Raw genomic sequence first — 20,739 nt, 5'->3', positions numbered from 1 at the left:
ATCTCTTTATTTTCTGCCTTCTAACTAAAAGCCATCATGCAAGAAAGAACACATTTTGTGAAATGCCCTCCAAATCACAATAGTATAGGTAACCCCACATTCAGATTTCTACAAAAAATAATTATTCTTAAACTCAGTATCTTGGGCACATTTTAAAAATGCACACATTTTCTTCATATTCATTTTTTATTCTTTAGATTTTATCACATGAATATCTACATGGCTGTTACACAATAAAATATCATAATAGGCTGCAGCTCAGACATGGACTGAGGAGTATAATACTTTTGTAAATCGGCCATTGGGGCAAAGAATTACAGATGACAATGTTGACACCTGTTTCTATTTTCCTTAATTATTTTCATTATTGGTTGATTTCAATAATCAGTTTCTTGTGGACAGTCATGAGTGAGTTACACAAATGACCCCGCCCATGCTGAATTCTTGAAGTTTGTCTAGTTTTCAGAAATGTACAGAGCTCCAGGATCTCCCACTGTTTTCACACCTGTTTCAACAACAAACTGCAAGTAGGTATAAATGTTCTTAAAAATGGGAAGATGGTTATCCTAGAACAGATAAGATTTTGATGCAATTTTTTGAAAAACAAAATATGCTATATGTTGTCTATTTTCTCGGTTCACTCCAGGGGGATCCATAAACCCTGGGTACCTTTAAAATCCCCAACATGTGGGGAAAAGGGACACAAATTTTGTCTTGATACCTTTATGTGAAAAAAACACCTATGAAGGCTTAAGCGGAAAGTGGCTTGAGAAAAAACAAAAGGTCCAGCACTAGCAGGGCAAGGGATGCCTCAGCAGTTAAGGGGTAAAAATTATACAGTAGCTGTCAAAAAACAATGCAACATTTAAAATGTTTTACATTCAGTATGATTGTAGAGGTAATATTTTCATAAATGAATGAAAGTGTACTGAAGGTAATTTTGAACAACAAACAGGAATCAATATAACCTAACTAAAAATTGAGTGGTAACAGTTTCATTCAGCTTGTTGGAGGAAAGCCTTCCATAGGAGGGTTCTCTGCTGGAGAAGAATATGTTGCTGGAATAAACTCTGCTGTACTACCCTATCTAGAGGAAATTCTGCCAGTACCACTTTGTGGACATATCCAAGATTTTTTCATTACCACCATACTTTTAATGGGGCCCTCATTCCAAATAATAATAGCAAATTAATGACACAGATTTGCTTTGATGAATATTATGAAACTTGTGACCTTTAACGTTTATCATTGCCATAGTTTATGTTCTATTAGAAGCACAACTATATTGAATCTTACACTTGATGCTGTCTTGTAGAATCAACACTATTAAAAAGAAAAAGTACCCATAATTACCTTTACGCCCTGATGTCCAATACCTGGTGCTCCCATTGGACCATAAGGACCAATAGGGCCGGGCTCACCCTAAAATGTAGGAACATAAAGAAAATTATGTTAAAAATGAGACCATACCAACTAAGGTAAATGCTACAAACAAATAGCATTATGAAGTTCAAAAAGTTATCACAGTACTAAGATGAGTTGCAATATTACATTGTGCATGCATCTAGGCCCTATATTTGGTTTGTGCTTACTGATGCTCAAACCGTGATGGTGCAGCACTGTGTGGCAAGACACTGTAAAACAATGCAGTCCTATATTGGCCCAGAAGGTTCACTGAAATATAGATCTTCTTTGTTGAAGAAACCATTTTGGTGTAGATCGTAAAGAACTTGAAGCCTGATTTACAAGAGGATGGTAGTGGAGCATGATACAAAACATAGCTACATATCCACTCAATTAACAGTTATGTATGGTAAGACACTTCCACCCTAGCATTCGGGTCGGAAGAAGGAGTAGTACATACTTTGCCATAGTTGAATTAGTCAGAAGTGCTGTATCTATAGTGTTAGATATCGCACCATGAAAAATGGTTATGGAAAGGGTGGATGGTTTTCTCAAACCTTTGTGCTGTAACATGCTTGGAAACACCCCGATCATTTTTGGAAGACAGCTTATTTGTGCAATGTCAATATGCTTTGACTTTGAAGGTGCCTTTTAAGTTCCATTTCTTTTGGTGGAAATGCCACCATTCTCCATCAGGGTCAGTCAACCTTTTGCAAAAAACTTCCATCTGACCAAAATGGCTCATTAAACAACAGAAACAGAAGCTTTGATGGAGAAACCCCTGACACCGTGGCAGCAACTCGAAATGTGTGGATGTCCATAACAAATGTTGACTAAAACGTAGATCTGCTACACTGGTGGATGGAAATGAGTGCAACATAATTCTGAATCACCCCCTCCCCCTGCATTCACTATAGCTCTCCATTGTCAGAATAAAGTATAGCAAAAATTGATGGAAGGAATGCTTGAATTAATTTCAGCCACTGGTAAATACTCGGGCTGCACCCCACTCCATCATTATTTTGCACACCATGTCACCTCAGTTTTGACACAGCCATACTCAAAACAGTCTTCATCCTGCTCCAATGGGAACAGTCCAGACTGAACAGCCAGGTCAGGTCCTCCCTGTACAGAACATAAGCAAACAGGAACAATTTTGCCTTCATTAGGGCTCATCAGTCAGGTATAGCATGATTTAAGTTATACTTTTGTGTCTCTAAGTGGGACAGGTATGCCCAGACATGGTCCCATGCACACTGTGTCAGCTAACGATTTTGAACTTTCGGCTAAAGAAATTAACACTGACTTTTATTTCCTTTTTATGTCCATTACCAACTATACACATCTTTATTTTCAGCCTTGTAGAAGCCCTTGAAGAACTACCTACTATGGGTGAAACATGTTGGCTGACGTTCTAAGAAACAACATGATGTGCTCAATATCTCAAGAACATTGTTACAATAACACCTAATGTCTGTTTTGCAAATCACCTGTTCTCTGTATTTTGTACTGGAAAATCTATATAAATAAGTGAATCTATAAGATGACATATTGCCACTAGGGCACATGCCCTTTTCTATAATACCTCACAAGGCATTGCAAAATCAAAACGTATTAATGTAATTTTTCTCCTCTTTACAGAATGCTCACAAGAACAGTTGGCATACGGTTCATTCCACCTGTTTGTAATGCTTGACTTGTGAATTATACACTATTTATGTACTAATTCAAGGGTATTTTTATGTACATAACAAACTATACACAATTTAATTTTCAGCTTTGAGGAATCCTTTGAAGAACTATCTATGTAGTGCGAAAAATGTGGGCCTGAAGTTCCTGAATTCTTTTTTATAATACCTAACATTTGATGTGCAAATGGATCAGTTCTTTGTTTTGTACTAGAACAACTATTCTACTAAGTGAATTTATAAGATATTATAGCCATTCAAAATGGTATCTAGATTCTTAGACTTCAATTAATCACAATTTATATTTAAGATTAAGGCCAACTCTGAGCAGAGACACTCTTGATATTACTTCTCTTTCTTGTCTAATATAGGCATTATTAAAAGGTATTTCAATTACCTCTGTAACTTGCAAACTTAAACATGTTGAAATCAAAATAAAGTGCTAAGATAATTATGGTCTATGCTCAAATTAATATGATTTTTTAAATGAATAACAAATACCTTCAAAGGCAGATAACCCATGAAGGAATAAACATAACACCTATTGAAATGAATATGAGTGTTCAAATGAAAATAACCTACACTTAACTAAATGACATGTTGAAAAGAATATGGTAGGCAATGAAAGAACAGGTACAAATTAAAATGACATATCTTCAAAATAATATAAAACGCTGTTGTGAATATCACATGCATGGAAAATTATATGATGTACACTGAAATTAATATGACACACTTCGCAATTAGTACAATAAAGGTTGAGATGAATATGACTTTAGTTGAAATTAATCTGAAACATGGAATGTATTGAAATGAGTATGCAACACATTTAGATCTATAATGCACAGAAAAAAATGTGATTTTCGTTTAAATATTTGAAAGGCATTAAAATGTAGGAGCTGCAATAAATATTAGCTGTCGTGAAATGGACATGATATATTTTGAAATTACCAATACCTGCATTAAAATAAATATGATAGATGGTGGCAAATAGGCTATGAAATGAATATAGCATCAGTGAAATGAATGTGACAGTTTAAAATTAATGTAACTTGCACTGAAATTAATATGACATGCACTTACTTAACTTGAACATTTTGCAATAAGTGGAATGCTCATTAATACATTGCCGAAAATATATTCACAGTGTTAGACGTATGAGCAGTAAATTAAAGTATTTCAGTGTCTGATGCCTTCCGAAATGGTGCACATAGAGAAATAGAGTGAGCCTATTAATCATTTGTCTGCGTACTACATTTTTCAGGAAAATTCATATTTGTACAGGTGTATTTCTGACATGTATAACAGCCTACAAGTACTCCTTGCAAAACAACATAAATGGGCAACAACGTTTCAAATTGAACTTAAATGCTTTGAAATGACACAAACAATAATAGCTGCATCAAAAAGTAGAGTACAAATAAAAGGTTTATCAGTACCTTGTCTCCTTGAATTCCCTTTGGGCCTGGGTCACCAAGAGGTCCGCTGATGCCCTGTGTTAGTACAAATATTATACAGTTGTCATCAGTGTCCATGAAAGACTGATTCACGCTGGCTGTAGTCCTCCTCACACATAATAAAATTAATTCATTACAACACAATAGAACACCACAATAAACTACTTCAGTTGAAGAGTGTATGAGGAGTAAGTAAAGGTGAATCGGGATAGTCAAATGTAAAGCTTGATTTTGAAAAAGTCAGTCTTCGGAAAGATCTGATACCTGTTTTTGTCATTCAGGAAAGAGGTCCATTTTCCTAACTGTTGAGAAGAGAAAGCCTTTTTTTAACAGTAGATATTTCAAGATGTATACAGGACTTGGCTGTTGTAAGAAATGTAGTTACTGGTTGAAGGGGGTGAAACTCTACTCAAGCAGGAACCACAACCCTTGTCAGGGTGAAGGCGCAAACAATCCTAAATTAACCTGTGCTCAACCCTCAGGTAGCTTGGCACAGAGCAGTCAGGCTGAACTCAGAGACAATCTATAAAGTATTTGCGCAACACTTCAAACAGTAACACACTGAAAAAACACCACAGAAGGATACCACAACAGATTTAGAAAATAGAGTGATTTTTAGTAAATAGAACATGACCAAAACTGCAAGAATCCAACCAGTAGACCCAGACATATGCAGCTTTTAAGATTACAGCAAAAAAATTGTGACAAAAAAGCACAAATATGCCAACTGGCAATATCTGTTCGTGCTGGACCAGGGCAGAGCTACAAGTTCAGGCCAACCCCAGTGGAGCGCAGGCCAGCTACAGGGACACAGTTAGGCTCACTGAACAAAGTATCTTAGGCCTGGTTGCAAAGCGTTGTGAGTTTCGGTGCAGCGGATGCGTCATGCAGGCAAGGTAATGCAATGCATCAGTTCTGAGGTGCTGTGGAGCTTCAATGCAAGGTCATGCATTGTCATTGAGGATCCCATCGAAGAGGGCTTGCAATCTTAAATTCACGTCCAAGGATGTGTCATGCAGTCAAGGCAATGTGTTGGTTCTGATGAGCTGTGACGATGCGATACAAGAAACTGAATCATTGTTGAGGCTGCCATCAATGACGGATGCAGGGACCTTTGTTGGTAAGCATCACACAGGCAGTAGTTCTGATGCAGGCTGCGAGGTCGATGCAGAGTCCTTTGAGTCTTGAGAATCCTCACCGCAGAGGTGATGCAGTGGTTCTGCAGGGTTTAGCGGCACCCAGCAGAGGAGATGCATCGGTTCTGCTGGATCAACAAATGGGCTGGCAGAGCACCTTTAGGCCCCCTTCAAAGGATCTTGGATTGGGTGGGACCACTTAGTAGAATAGGACATACAGATGGCAGAGTCCAGCTGCTGGGTTCAAGGTTGTTGGAGCCTTCTGTCCCTGAGGCTGTAATCAGGAGGCCAGCCAACCCGCCCTTGGAGTCACTTTGGAGTCCTGGGTTCAACAGATGCAGGCCCAGATCTTATCACCCAGTCAAGAGAGCAGCAGGGCAGCACAGCAGGACAGCAGTCCTTCAATGCAGCAGTCCAGCAGAGAAGCAGTCCTTTCAGAAGCACAACAGTCCTTCTTCCTGGCAGACTATTGACAGGTCCAGAAGTGTACTGAAGAGGTAGTGTCTGAGGTGCAATATTTATACCCGGTGCACTCCCTCTGGAAGGTGGGAGAAGCTTCTAGACGTTTCCCTTTGAAGACCCCAGGCAACCTGAGTTCCCTGTCCTGGCTCCAGACTAGTTACAGGGGGTATGCAGCCTGTTATGTGGAAGCAGGACACAGCATATTCAAGTTTAAGTAGGACTGCACCCAGCTTCACCCTCCCATCCTGCCAGTGATAATTCATCCAGGCACACCTAAGCTCTCTCCCTTTGACATTTAATATGTTTTTTTACACTTCGTAATGATTTTGATTTTTTTTTAATAAATACAAGTGTCTAGTTAATTGATTCACTGGTGCTAAATTTGAAACTCTATTTAGGTTTGAAACTTCCTAAAACTGGCATTTTCAAAATTGTAATATAAAATCGGACTTTGCCTTTAGAGGTGATTTTTCATTACAATTCCAAAGGCACCAAACATGAACTTGTCACCTCCTCCCATTTGGAAATTACAGCTTACTAAATGTAATAAGGTAGCTCTAATGTTATCCTATGGGAGGGGTGTGCCTTGCAGGAGTGAAAATTGAATTTAAGAGTTTTTCACTATCAGGACATGTAAAACGTACAATTACATGTCCCACTTTTTAAATACATTGCACCCTGCCCTGTGGGCTGTTTAGTGCCTACCCTACTGGTGACTTCTATGTTTGAAAAAGAAAGTTTGGACCTGGTAAAAGGTTTAATTTGTCAGGTCGAAAGTGCAGTTTAAAACTGCCTACACAGGCAGCGATGGCAGTCCTGAGACATGTTTGAAGAGTTTCTTAGGTGGGTGGCACAATCAGTGTTGCAAGCCCCCTGGTAGCAAATAATCTACAGGGCCATGGCATATGTAACCTCTTTACTAGGGACATACAAGTAAATAAATTACATATACCAATTGGGGATAAGCCAATGTTACCATGGTTTAAGGAGTGAGCACATGCACTTCAGCTCTGGTTAACAGTGGTAAAGTGCACACAGACCTAAGGTCAGCAAAATACAACCAGCAAAAAATGAAGGAGAAAGACAAAACGTTTGGAGGGAAGACCACACTTAGACTGACAGATCTAAGAGTCTTAGTATCTACTGACCCTAAAATCTTAAATGTAAGAAAGTGCGTTATGAATTGCAAAGGATGTGAGTCCTTCACAGGTAGCAAGTCCACTATCTTTCCTTTACCGGCAACCAAGTAGCAAAATTGCATCTTCCTTGAATCTCTAAGGGTAGTGAAACAGAGCAGTCCAGGCCTACTCGCAGGAGGTGAAGTGTGCTAGTACCCCAGCTTGCGAGTACACAAAAATAACACTCAATAAATCATTGTCCAGGCACAAAGTTTCCTTATAAAAAGGAAAAGTACTTAATTCCATGTACACACTTCTGAATACTGTGCATTAATTTACAAATATGTACCATTAGATAGATGTAAATACCTTTGGTGACACCCTTAGAATAGTTGAAACCTCACCCTAAAATCAGAATACCCCCCCAATACTAGACACAAAACAACAAGGTGCCATTATGAGAAAAGCACCTTTTAACTTCTTGTTTTCTTGATAGCACACCAGTGCCAGTTAATAACATTTTAGAAAATAATTAAACAAATTAAAGAAATTAATAAAGAAATTGGTAATTGCTTTAAGGACTGGACTGTATTGCCGGTGGACACAGCCCTTGAGTATGTGAGGACATTGACTAAAGAAATAGCAGGTTGGAAATGGCAGATATTAGATGATGTTGTTTTGACGAATGCTAAGGAAACATTGGAGAACCTTTAAAACTCAGTATAGGACTTCAGAATTTTTTAACCACAACAATAAAATGGACGAACTTGGCAAGGACATAAAAAAATCATGGACCTGATTACGACTTTGGCAGTGCTGCGTCATTTTTGCGCCCGCACAGCACCACCAAAGCCATGCATGCATGGTACGCCTGCCAGATTATGAGTACAACTCATGTCTGGCGGGATTTTATTTTGCTGTTCCCACGGGCGGCACCCTGAAAACAGGTACCCCAATGGGAACGCAATAGAAGTACTAGCACGGCATGGACAGTGAAGTCCATGCCATGCTAGAACTTGGGGTGCATGCAAACAGGGGGGCACATGTTGTGCCACCCTGAGTTTATCCCCATGGCAGCAGGGCCAAGGGGTCCTGTAGGGCCCCCTTTGTTTCCCCACTGCTAGCCTTTTCATGGCAGGCTCACTGCCATGAAAAGGCTGGCTGTGGGGAAACTCGAAACATGCTCGGCGGACCACCTTGCATATTGGATACTCTGCCGCTGCGCCACAGTCAGGGAACAGTGGGTCCCTGGCGCAGCGGGTGCAGCAGTCCAAAGGGCTGCACCAGACGAAGCCCCGGGCATCACAGAGGGGCAACAGACAGGCCCACAACCCCCTATACATATTGATGGCGATGAGTAAGACGAGGCAGAGATAGATCTCTCCTGCTCATCACCTTTTGATTCGGACATTGAGATCCAAGGAGACAATTCAATGGAAAACTCTGAAGAGGTAAGCAAGGCCTCAGGATCAAAAATGGGTATCACTGACCTTTTCGAAGACGATATATTTGATCCATTGTTAATCAAACATCCCCTATCTCTCGAATAGCTACCAGCCCACCATGTAGCAGAATATATTATCTTCTGGCTAAGAAGGAAGATCTCGAAAGAAGTAAGATCCAGATTGAGATCGGAATGCCCTTGTCGATCCCTTCCAGACAAAATCGCTTCCACCCCTGGTACTCGCCCTAAGGTTGTCGCTTTTATAGCCAAATGTGCAAAGGACCCAAGGCAGGGCACAGCCAAAGGTCTTAAGTCATGTCAAGACCGTCTGCTTGATATAATTGGTCCCCTAGCCAACATTTTTGACCTGGCCGAAAACGCATATGTTGATGGTACTCCTATTGATCCCAAGGAGTTATGTGAGTGGGTCCAAAGATCCATCTGCCTCCTTGGCAATGGGAACACTGCCATATCAAGTCAACACAGGAAGGGGATACTCCTTAAAATAGATCCTAAGCTAATTGAATTGACTAACAAGGAGGCAGGACCCACCTCACAAGGACTCCTATTTGGAGAAGATTTTATCTGTGAAATGGCCAAATATGTAGGGGCGTCCTGCTCAAAACAAAAATCCCAATGCAAAATAAAAAAAGTCTTCCAAGACAACGTTTTTTGAAGGGCCGGGAGAATGCGCCTTGAGTCCCTAGCGGGTAAGCAGTGCGCTTTACAAATTCCCTGATTGATTGATTGATTGAATGCGGGGTCGATTACCCAGCCATGGCCAATCCACCTCAAGACCCTTTCAGGGACGAGGATCTAGATTCCAACAGACATCATTCTACGGGAAACAAACCTTCTACCCTCAGAGGCAACGCAACAGGGGAAGACCATTTCGTAGCGAAAGAAGAAGCAGAGGTTTCTCAACAGGTAGGTGTATCGAAAGACCATTCAGATACCCCTATAAAAGTGAGAGGGAAACTAGCACTTTTCTCTGCGAACTGAACTTTGATAACTCAAGACCCATGGGTCCTACAAACCGTCAAAGGTTACAAAATAGATTTTATAGACATCCCCTTCCAATCAAAAACACCCCGCGAGATAATGTTCTCCCAAGAACAGAAAAAACTAGTATCTCAAGAAGTTATGGATCTTTTCGCAAAAGGGGCTATAATGGAGAGCTCACAGGCAGGTTTTGTCAGCAATATTTTCTTGGTAGAAAAGAAAGACAACACACAGAGACCTGTCATGAACTTAAAAAGTCTAAACGGGTGGGTATCTTACCACCACTTCAAGATGGAGGGAATACACCTCCTGAGAGATGTCTTGAGAAAAGGCGACTGGCTAACACGCCTAGACTTAAAGGAAGCCTATTTGACCATTCCAATTTGGCCCCCGCACAGGATGTTCCTCCAATTCACCTGGGAGGGAAAACTCTGGAAATGTTGCAGTCTTCCATTCGGACTATCCTCAGCCCCTTGGTGCTTCACTAAGGTCTTACGTCCGGTAGTAGCAAGGGAAAGGGGTGTAAGACTAATAATCTATCTGGACGATATCCTTCTCATGGGTTAGTCCAAGGTTGACAATTTGTCACCACACGGACCTTTAATCCGCCTTTTGGAGAATCTAGGCTTTGTCATAAATACAAAGAAATCTTGCACTACCCCAACCCAGGAAACCCAATTCCTGGGGTTCATGGTAAACACGGTATCAGGAGAATTGAAATTACCAAGGGAAAAAAATAAAGAAACTTAGAAAGGAATTAAAAAATATACTTTCTCTGGAAGTCTTCCTTTTGAGACTTTTAGCCAGAATCCTGGGTCTCCTCTCCTCAACCATTCAGGCGATCTTTCCGGGCCCACTACACCACAGGGCCCTCCAGAGACTCAAAGTAAAAGCTCTGAAATCGACTCTGGCTTACACTCAGGTGACTTCCTTGGACGAAGATTCAAGGGAATAACTATATTGGTGGCTGAAAAATGCAGAAGCTTGGAACGGCAAAAGCCATCTTGGGGGAAACCCCAGATTTGATAATAGAATCGGATGCAAGTCTGAAGGGTTGGGGTGCCACATGTGGCAACTCTTCCACCAGAGGGCGGTGGACACGCGAGGAGAAGAAATTACATATCAACTGCCTGGAACTTTTTGCAGGTTCCTTTGCGTTTTGAAGCTTCACCCAGAATTCGTTGAAATGCTATATAATGCTGCGCATGAACAATGTCTCTGTGGTGAAATACGTCAACAAGATGGGGGGACCACTTTTGAAGGGTCTGACCGATATAGCGAAGGTTTTCTGGGACTATTGTTTGACCAAGGGACTGTCAGTCATGGCGGAACACATCCCCGGTTTGAACAATGGTGTAGCGGACTGGTTCTCCAGGAATTTCAAGGACTCCAGCAACTGGAAGTTAAACAGGGAGATATTCTTGATTATCAAAGACCGATGGGGCCCCTTCCGGACGGACCTCTTCGCAGACAGATTAAACACTCAGATGCCGAACTTTTTCAGTTGGAGGCTGGACCCTCAGGCATCAGGTGTGGATGCCTTTCTCCAGAACTGCCAAGGCTTAAGGTCATATGCATTCCCGCCATTTGTAATGCTTCCGTGTCCTTAATAAAATCCAGATTTTCTGCCCACCAGGCTGTGAAAAATCGAAATTGTCCATCGACTAATTTGGTAACACATTGATCTCTCATCCCCCAAATCTGATCAATGTGTCTGTACCTGTGTTGTTCTAATACTATTCATTGCAAACAATTTGATGGTGGCCTTATCTTGATTTTGTTGTGTTATTACTTGCATTATGTACCAAATATGTATTTCTTCTGAGATTGGGAATGGAAACATTTACTATCAGTGACTATGTAATGGGACACATTTCAGTCCATCATTCCTTTTTTGTGCTCACAGTGCGACTAATTTAGGGGAGCAAATATATAAACCAACAATATGCAAATAAATATTGATCTGCCACAAAAGGTGACAATGCTTACCGAACGGCCGGGCCACATCTCCGCTGTATGAGAACGTAAGTAATTCCAGACATGTTTTATAATGCTCCTCTCATGTCACCCCAACATGCACAATAATATATGGACTCACAGGGGTGATGGCAGCAGAAAATCAACTAATCAGCAGCTCCCAAAATTCCTTGCTACCACCACAGACCTCCCTGCTGCAGTCAAACCTCTTCTCATCTCTCCCAATGACTAATCATAGTGAAAGATGTGTGTCCCAGGACCTCTGGAGTGCTCCAGAAGTGTCCCATAAATCAAGACAGGTTACAGAACATAGCAGCATATGTGTTTCCGTGTCACAGAGGTCGGCCTCTGAGAGAAGCACAATCTTGACCCAGAGACTAAGCCTCACAGGACAGTTATTGCAATAGTCTGAAGGTAGTATTGGTAATAGCTCCTGGTGTGCTTACCTGTGGTCCTCTAAGTCCCCTCTGCCCAACGGGGCCTTCTGGACCCTATAAAAAAACAGTTACAAGAAACAAATGAAGGGTTTATTCGGACCTAAAGCGTATTTTTTCATTAAATTATGTTTTAAGATTTCACTATATCAGGCATAACAAAAAGATGTTCATGTGTTCTATCAACGCGTCCTAATTTGTAGCACTGCACTTTTACATTTCGTTCTCTTTTTGCATTTAATTTTCTGAGGCACATGTGGTTAATTTGATGAATGTAGTTAATGAACAATATTCATTTTAGAATGCATTCTTCGGTACCCAAGCAATATTTTACAATTAATTTAAAAATAGTGAGCTATATTAGAGATGTCAGTGCTGGGTCACTCAGGAACGATTAACTAGAGGGGAAAGAGGCTAAACTCAAGCTAGTGAAGAACAACGTTACCACCAGGACATGCTAAATACATGTACACGGACACATATACACACGGAAAGCTCCCACTGCCAGGTGAAAGAGGGATATTCGGGTTTTCAAATACTTTTTGTTCTGAAATGGCTGCCTTCCTGAATTAATTGCTGATAGCAAAAGAGTGACCATTGACAGGGCATGCACTTAGTTAAATGTGACTAGTATAGGACATATGATAAATAAAAGTAAAGGGCGCCAAAGGCATTTAAGTCACAGCAGCTACAACTGGCAGACTTGATATTTTTTTACTTATTGGCTTTAGCCAAATGTGTTTTACATTAAAACAGGACATAATTGACAAAGTTATATTAAAAAACAATGTTAGACTAAAACAAAATCACTAAAAAAGAGATACAATATTATTATAAATGTTAACATCATTCAGATATATGCCTTTCCCAAATTCTGTGCTACCTTGTGTGGGGTTTGCCTAGCAATTGCCTAGTTTACTAAGTTCAGAGAAGGAAGGCAAGTTCTTTGCTGTGTCAAGAGATAACTCTGCATTTGTTGTGAAAGTAAGTAGTGCCTTCCCCTATGTAACCAATAATTTTCCTGGTAACGTAGAGTTGGTTAAGAGGCGATGGCACCTCCATGGTGGGAAAACTTAAGAAAACTTGAACCACTCATTACATGATAACCATTTAATTGTACCCATATGTCATTTAAGCATCCATTAGTTTAAGACCGTAAAAAAAATGAAAAATATTTGCCTCTTGGCCACTTTTCAACATATACTAAAATTATAAATTCACTCACATGTTAACAAACAAACATATCAAGATATCAGACATTTGTCATGTCATATGCGATCGCTGAAAATACATTTTCTGCACAGGGTGACTGGTGCTGGTTCATCACCGTGTGGTACTGGAAATAGAACATTTCCTGTTAATACAGAAGGTTTGAGTAATGAAGTATAGCTTCGTGTAGAATTACCAAACGTTTTTCTGCGGATCACGTTTATCTGGTTAAACCTAGTGAAACATGTCCACAAAACACAGCTCATTAATGGAGAAAGTGATGTGGCAATCCATAGGGATACCTTGAAAGTCATGGTTAATTTCCCATCCCAAAACTACTGGTGTCAGTCATTTTGAGTGTAAAATTACTACATTGGAATTTCTGATGAAGACCTCAATGGGAATTACATATTAATAAATATTTTGTGAGTTGCCCACATTTCTTGGTGCAGAGTTCACACCAGGCGTTAGTTATAGATAGAGTATATGTTCTGATGTTAGCAAATACTAAACAGTAATCACAATTTCAAGGTGTCACTCTTTATACTTACTTTTTCTCCTTTTACACCTGGTTTTCCACATTCACCTCTTTCACCCTAACAGAGAACAAGGTATACAAAATTTAAAACATGCACTGGTATTTACAGATAAAACACTTGTGCCATTGACATCATCATTTGTGACATGTGGACCTGGGTTAAAATGATGCCCTCCTAGGGGACACGGAACATCGTTGATGCTGAGTTACTAAAGCACTAAATCGACTTAGCTTTGGTTGAACAAAGAGACTTTACCAACATAGTGGTTTGACCAATGATTGTTTAGTTCGATTAGTGTGCCATAATGACAAAATAATCAATGTCTATAAAATTCTCTCCCTGTTCTCTATAATATGAATTTGTTGAGAACTTGGAATGATTGATTGGTCTTTGAACATTTCTGGTGTGACAGTTGTGACTGTAAAGAACAAGATTTGCCATGTGAATTTATTGGTATATTGAATGTATCAATTGTATATTTGATACACTTTTTTAACTGGTTTTGTATGGAGGAATACAATTATATATTGGAACTTTGATTCTATCAGGATTTCTTGGTGATATTGATTATAATTGGGTGTGAATGGTGTGTGATTTGCAATTAGGCATTTTTGATATATTCCCAAAGGGAATGTAATTTTGACTGACAGTCTACTTGTGCCCTTTTCCTTTGGATTGTAGGGGTCCCTCTCCTGTTTTTTCTTGACATCTTAGATGGCTCCTGGATGAGGGTGGTACAGCAGCACTGATTTTATTGGATCTCAGTGCAGCCTTTGACACTGTGTACCATTCCATTCTCCTGGAAAAGCAAACGTCATTGGGCTTGCAGGGTATTGCACTGGACTGGATGTCTTTGTTTCTTGAAGACCATTCATTTCAGGTCTTCTCAGACAGTGCTAGATCAGAATCATGTGCACTTGTTTGTGGCATTACCCAGGGGATAGCGTTAAGCCCAATGCTGTTTAACATCTATGCACGTCCCCTTGCGGAGGAGGTTGACAGCTGCAGCTTAACTTTGTTCCATTATGCAGGCGACACACAGATCATCTTTGCTTTGTCGTCTGCACAGGGTGATGGCATCAGAACCCTGAACCTATGCCAGAACAGGATTTCCACATGGATGGGTGCAAACTCACTTAAGCTCAACAGCGAGCAGACTGAGGTTATGGACCTGAGAAAAACTCATCAAATATGGGGTTTTCAGCATTGCCCAGAGTCTCTGGATAGCCTCCCAGATTTGTCACCCAAGGTAAAGTACCTCAGGTTCTGGTTGGATGAGAAGCTACTATAAAACCGCAGGTAGCCAAGGTAGCCTCCACTTGTCTCGCAGTTCTGAGGTGGATCATAGGAATAATACCACTCTATGCCCAAAAAACTGTGATTCAAGCATTATTCTTGTCCAGAATTGATTACAGGAATATCCTATACTTGGGAGCCGAGAAAGCAGTCATCTGGCACATACAAGTAGTTCACAATGCTGCAACCAGACATTTCTTTTGCCTTTCTAAGCATGCATCGGTGTTGTATCTTCCTCGGGGGAGCTTCACGGCTGATCGCAGACAAATGTATACAGCTAAAAGCCTAGTGCTATATGCACATGGCAAGATTTGGCACTACACCACACTATATACAAGATTTGGTGGTGTCTTATCAACCCTTATGCCTGCTTCGGTCATCTAACCAGTTGTGTAAATTCCAGAGAATTTGTCTAGCAAGGATGGGGGTGGAAGGTGATTTTCATACCCTGGTGGGAAGCTCTGGAACACCCTTCTGGAATCTCTGTGAAACTACTTTTCTTTTATGGTGTTTCGCAAGGTATTGATGACTTGGCTGTTTTAAACTAGAGGCTGTACTCATTTGTCCTAGGTCTACCTCCGGGAAACTCCCGGGTGCAGACAAGCGCTTTATAAGACACAATAATAGCAATGATAATAATAATTCCCAGTAGCAGAGATCCTTCACTTATGCTGTTTCATTGGCGGGTAGTGAGTTGTATAATCATGCATGTACTCAAGTCTGTTCTTCAGTGTCAGATTAGTAGTGTGCTTATAACACAGTGCATGTTGAATATCCTGGGTTCCAATTTCAGACAACTGAGTATAAGTGTTACCTGCAAAAGTAGGTGAACACCAACATACCTGTAGGATTGTATGTGTTCACTTTGTCACCCAAGCAGATAATTTCAGACTGTAGAAACTTATTCAGATTTACTTCTCTCAAGGACAGGAAAACGTGCAGTTCCAGGGAGGGAACATCTCATATTTAATGGGGTGTAACAGTGATAATTATTTTCCTGTCCAAAAACATAAACAATCTAATTGTGCAAATGTGCATTTGCATCAGAAAATTGCTTACGTAGAAATTTCCACTGGCTGGCAAATTCCGTTTGAGTAAATGTTACGGATGAAAAATTACTCTTGGTATAAATTTCCAAGAATTCTCCAGGGATTCTCCATGATTCCCTAAACAGTCTGTAATTACCACACTTACTAGTAAACCAATGGTAGGAAATATCAGTGTGTTTGTTTTTGAATCTGCAATTAACTTCCAGTTTGGTCATGTTTTCGAGGGTGAAATGTCCTCTTAACTCCAATATTTCCTTTAGTTTCCAGATGATCTCATGCTGAAGGATGAGTTTACTATGTTTCCACAAAAGCATTATTGGTAGTAATGAATCTAAAAGGAGTTCACTATTACACATACACATTTCTTTACACGCTGTAGGACGGGCCTGTCAGGCAGTCTTGCGTTGCCACATGAGCCAGATAGGGGCTGTTGTTGTGGTCCCCTCATGGCCCAGGTGACCAAAACAAAACCAACATACTCACTGGCCCTTTCAATGTGATTCCTCTGCCGGCAGTGTCATGCTGCCAGAATGCCACACATGCCAGTCCAGCACTGCCTTTATGAATGATTTGATTATACATAGTAATGCTGAGGGCCTGATTCATAAAGGTAAACTTACACTTTTGTGTAAGTTTATGTTTGTTTTCCATTCATAAAGGAAGTTATGGGTAGCATATTTATAACTGCGGAGTCTCCGCACATAAAAAGATATGCAATTTTAAGTGCACAGACACTTGTAAAGACACTACTCGTATATCCCTTTGTGAATAGCAAACAAACGCAAACTTATACAAAAGTGTAAGTTTACTTTCTTGAACCAGGCCCTGAGAATCAGTGACACAAATTTGGATTGTTAAGATGGCTGAGCTAATACAACTTGGATAAGATGGGGTGACTGTTGAATGCTAAATGCAGTGACCAATGTTGGCTGTGTTAAAAAAAAAGAGAATGGTATAAGTCACATCACTGTTTGAATCAAATTAGTGGCAGACATAAGTTGTATTACCATGAGCAGCTTGGTAATAACATTCTATCTGATAATTAACTAAATACATCTAGGGTATTTGGATCAGGTCGGGGCAACATTGTCAAAGTATTGCTCGAGGGTGCCTTCGAGTCTAAGCTTCGTTATGATGTACAGACTTTCTACTAAGTATAATTCCTGGAAAAGTGTGCTGCCATCTATTACATTTTGGTTTTGTGCCTTACCTTGTCTCCTCGGTATCCGGGAGCACCCTATTTAAAAAAAACAAAATAACGAATGTTAAAATGCAACTGTACTGAACTGCAGTAAAAGGTAATGCAACTAACATGTCGATATTCACATTGCCTTCCCAACGACCCAGGCATCAGTTAACAAATTAATACATATATTTCTGTTTTTTAAATCCTATGTATCATAAAGCAGAAGAATAGAAAAAGGATTAATAAGTATTTTGTAAAATGTGTTTTGAATTTGATATACCTTAGCATATTTCTTTGACAATCTTCCAAAACTATGTATGTTTATATGCCGTCTAGCCAAACGATTTTAGCTAACCTACTTGCAAAACAACCCTCTCCCCTGCTGCTGCAACTCATTTATCCTCATCAATCCGGCTTCATCCCTTGTAGTAATACATTCCGAACATCCATAGACTCTGTCACCTGGTCAACAGCAATCTGTTATGAGATACCAATTTGGCTGTTGCTGTTAACAATATGGAAAGGGGCTTTGACGTCTTAACCCCTTCGACGCTGATGACAAAGCCAGCTCGTCATGGGCGTTACCTGCGCTACGCGGATGACGAGCATGGCTTTGTCATAAACAGCGCGATTTTTAAAAATCAGCGCACAGCGGGAAAACGCGGTAGCGGTTAAGTTGGGAATTCCTGTAGGGGGTGATGGATGAGATGGACTTTGGGGTAGAGTTCAGGATGCTGACTAGACTGTTATACACAAACTCAACAGTGCACATTCAAAGTGGCAAGATTATCTCTGAGGCTTGGAAGGTGCATAGGAAAACCAGTCAGGTGTGCCCCCTGTCCACTCTGCTGTTTGCTCTGGTCATAGAGCCAATGACTGTCATGATTAGGAGGAAAGAATCGTCTACAGGCGTGGCTTTGCATAGTCACATGTACATAGTTGCGCTATGTGCGGATCATTTCTCTTAGGGACCTTGATCTTTTACAGTAGTTTGAAAGACATTCCGGTCGGAAACATAATAGGAGGTCATGTATAGTACCTCTGAAACCCAAGCAGAGCACCCAGAAAGAAGACTGAAGTGAATAGAAACGCAGACAAGGTAAGAGGAAGAAGAGGTTTATTTACTGTTTTCTAAGTTCTTCTTGAAATGACTGAGTGCGAGAGCCAACATTACAAACTGTCAAAATGGGCACTATCACATGGAGGGGGGAGTAGGCATGGATGTACCATAGTGGAAGGAATAACATGATGTAATATAATCATACATAAATTTGTGAAATATATATGACTTAAGATAATTATAACACATCTCCCCACCATAAATTAGCAGACATAAAAGTTAATTTATAACAAAATCCTTTTGCCAAGTTGGCACTACTCTTTATCTTTGAAGATTGCAGAGCCTTTACCATTTGAGACGGTAGTGGTTGAATCTCGGTTGCTATTTTGATTTGTCGGTGTTCCATCTTGGGATTTAGCAAATCTATCCATGGGCCACCTCTGACCATTTTCAACTATCACAACACAGTGTTTAAACGGATCACTGACATAATATCGACGACACAAATATCGAGATACACAAATATCGAGTCAAAAATATCGATTGACAAAATATCGACTCCCTATCTTCAAACAGGTAAGTACCAAAATATCGACTCCAAAATATCGACTTACAAAAATATAGACTGTCAAAATATCGATTTTTTTAAATGTCTTAAAATTAAGTTAAAACTAATATAGTAATAAATATATTTAATATAAACTTAGAAATAATTATTAAAAAAATATAATTTTAATAAATAATTTATATAATTAAAAAAATTATATCACCAAAAATTACACACACATATATATATATATATATATATATATATATATATATATATATATATATATATATATATATATATATATATATATATATATATATATATATATATATTAAACATATTATTAAATAAACATATATAACATTTTAGAAAATGTTTAAAATTTATTGTTACAACTATAGTGAGTTCAACATTAGCAAAAGTGTTGGATAGCGTAGAGGTAAAATTTACTACTCCCACTCCAGTGGGTGCAACAGTAGGGAAAGCGCTGGGTAGCGTAGAGGTTAAAATTACTATTCCCACTCCAGGGATGTATGACGTTACAACGCATACTTTTACAACGCCTACCATTACAACAAAACTTTTACAACGCAAAAAACTTTTACAACGCATACATTTACAACGCAAGATTTTACAACGCATATACCTTTACAACGCATACCATTACAACATAAGTATTGGTAAGTATATAATAATTTTTTGAATATAAATTAATAAAAAATATTATAATATAATTTAATATAATTTAATTTTATTAAATAAATGTAATTTAAATGTAATTTTACTTTATTTTTACAAAGTACCCCTGTACCCCAAAAACCCAAAACTGACCCTGAACCCTAAAAATACCCCTTTACCCATAAACTGAAAACTGACCCTGAACCCTAAAAATACCCCTTTACCCGAAAACTGAAAACTGACCCTGAACCCTAAAAATACCCCTTTACCTACAAACTGAAAACTGACCCTGAACCCTAAAAATACCCCTTTACCCCAAAAACTGAAAACTGACCCTGAACCCTAAAAATACCCCTTTACCCAAAAACTGAAAACTGACCCTGAACCCTAAAAATACCCCTTTACCTACAAACTGAAAACTGACCCTGAACCCTAAAAATACCCCTTTACCCCAAAAACTGAAAACTGACCCTGAACCCTAAAAATACCCCTTTACCCAAAAACTGAAAACTGACCCTGAACCCTAAAAATACCCCTTTACCCAAAAACTGAAAACTGACCCTGAACCCTAAAAATACCCCTTTACCCAAAAACTGAAAACTGACCCTGAACCCTAAAAATACCCCTTTACCTACAAACTGAAAACTGACCCTGAACCCTAAAAATACCCCTTTACCCCAAAAACTGAAAACTGACCCTGAATCCTAAAAATACCCCTTTACCCAAAAACTGAAAACTGACCCTGAACCCTAAAAATACCCCTTTACCCAAAAACTGAAAACTGACCCTGAACCCTAAAATTAAAATATTTATCAATTAATCAATTATAATTAATTACCAATTATATTTTAATTAATTACCAATTAATAATTAATTAACAATTAATTTAAAAAAAATATCAATAAATAAATTAACATATTTAATTAATTATAATTAAATTACTTCCCACCCTATTCCCCTATAAACCCACAACCCGCTACAGAAAATAAATTACTAAAATTAAAATAGTTATCAATTAATCAATTATAATTAATTACCAATTATATTTTA

The 20,739-nt window shown here is 39.3% G+C and overlaps 1 protein-coding gene across 1 annotated transcript in view; it reads right to left on the bottom strand.

Annotated features, from left to right (window-relative positions):
* The window catches only part of COL28A1 (collagen type XXVIII alpha 1 chain), a 621,255-nt gene that overhangs the window by 348,439 nt on the left and 252,077 nt on the right, over window positions 1-20,739 (bottom strand). Inside the window, exons 8-12 of the mRNA XM_078663712.1 lie at window positions 17,426-17,452; window positions 13,883-13,927; window positions 12,135-12,179; window positions 4,532-4,585; window positions 1,354-1,422 (exon numbers count right to left, since the gene is read on the bottom strand). Of these exons, the coding sequence (XP_078519838.1) occupies window positions 1,354-1,422; window positions 4,532-4,585; window positions 12,135-12,179; window positions 13,883-13,927; window positions 17,426-17,452 (240 nt within the window). The remainder of the gene's footprint in view (window positions 1-1,353; window positions 1,423-4,531; window positions 4,586-12,134; window positions 12,180-13,882; window positions 13,928-17,425; window positions 17,453-20,739) is intronic.

Source organism: Lissotriton helveticus, chromosome 10 (assembly GCF_964261635.1).
Source record: "Lissotriton helveticus chromosome 10, aLisHel1.1, whole genome shotgun sequence".
Lineage (NCBI taxonomy): Eukaryota > Metazoa > Chordata > Amphibia > Caudata > Salamandridae > Lissotriton > Lissotriton helveticus.
The sequence above is the reverse complement of the archived record's forward strand: the minus strand, read 5'-3'. Positions and strand labels throughout refer to the sequence as shown.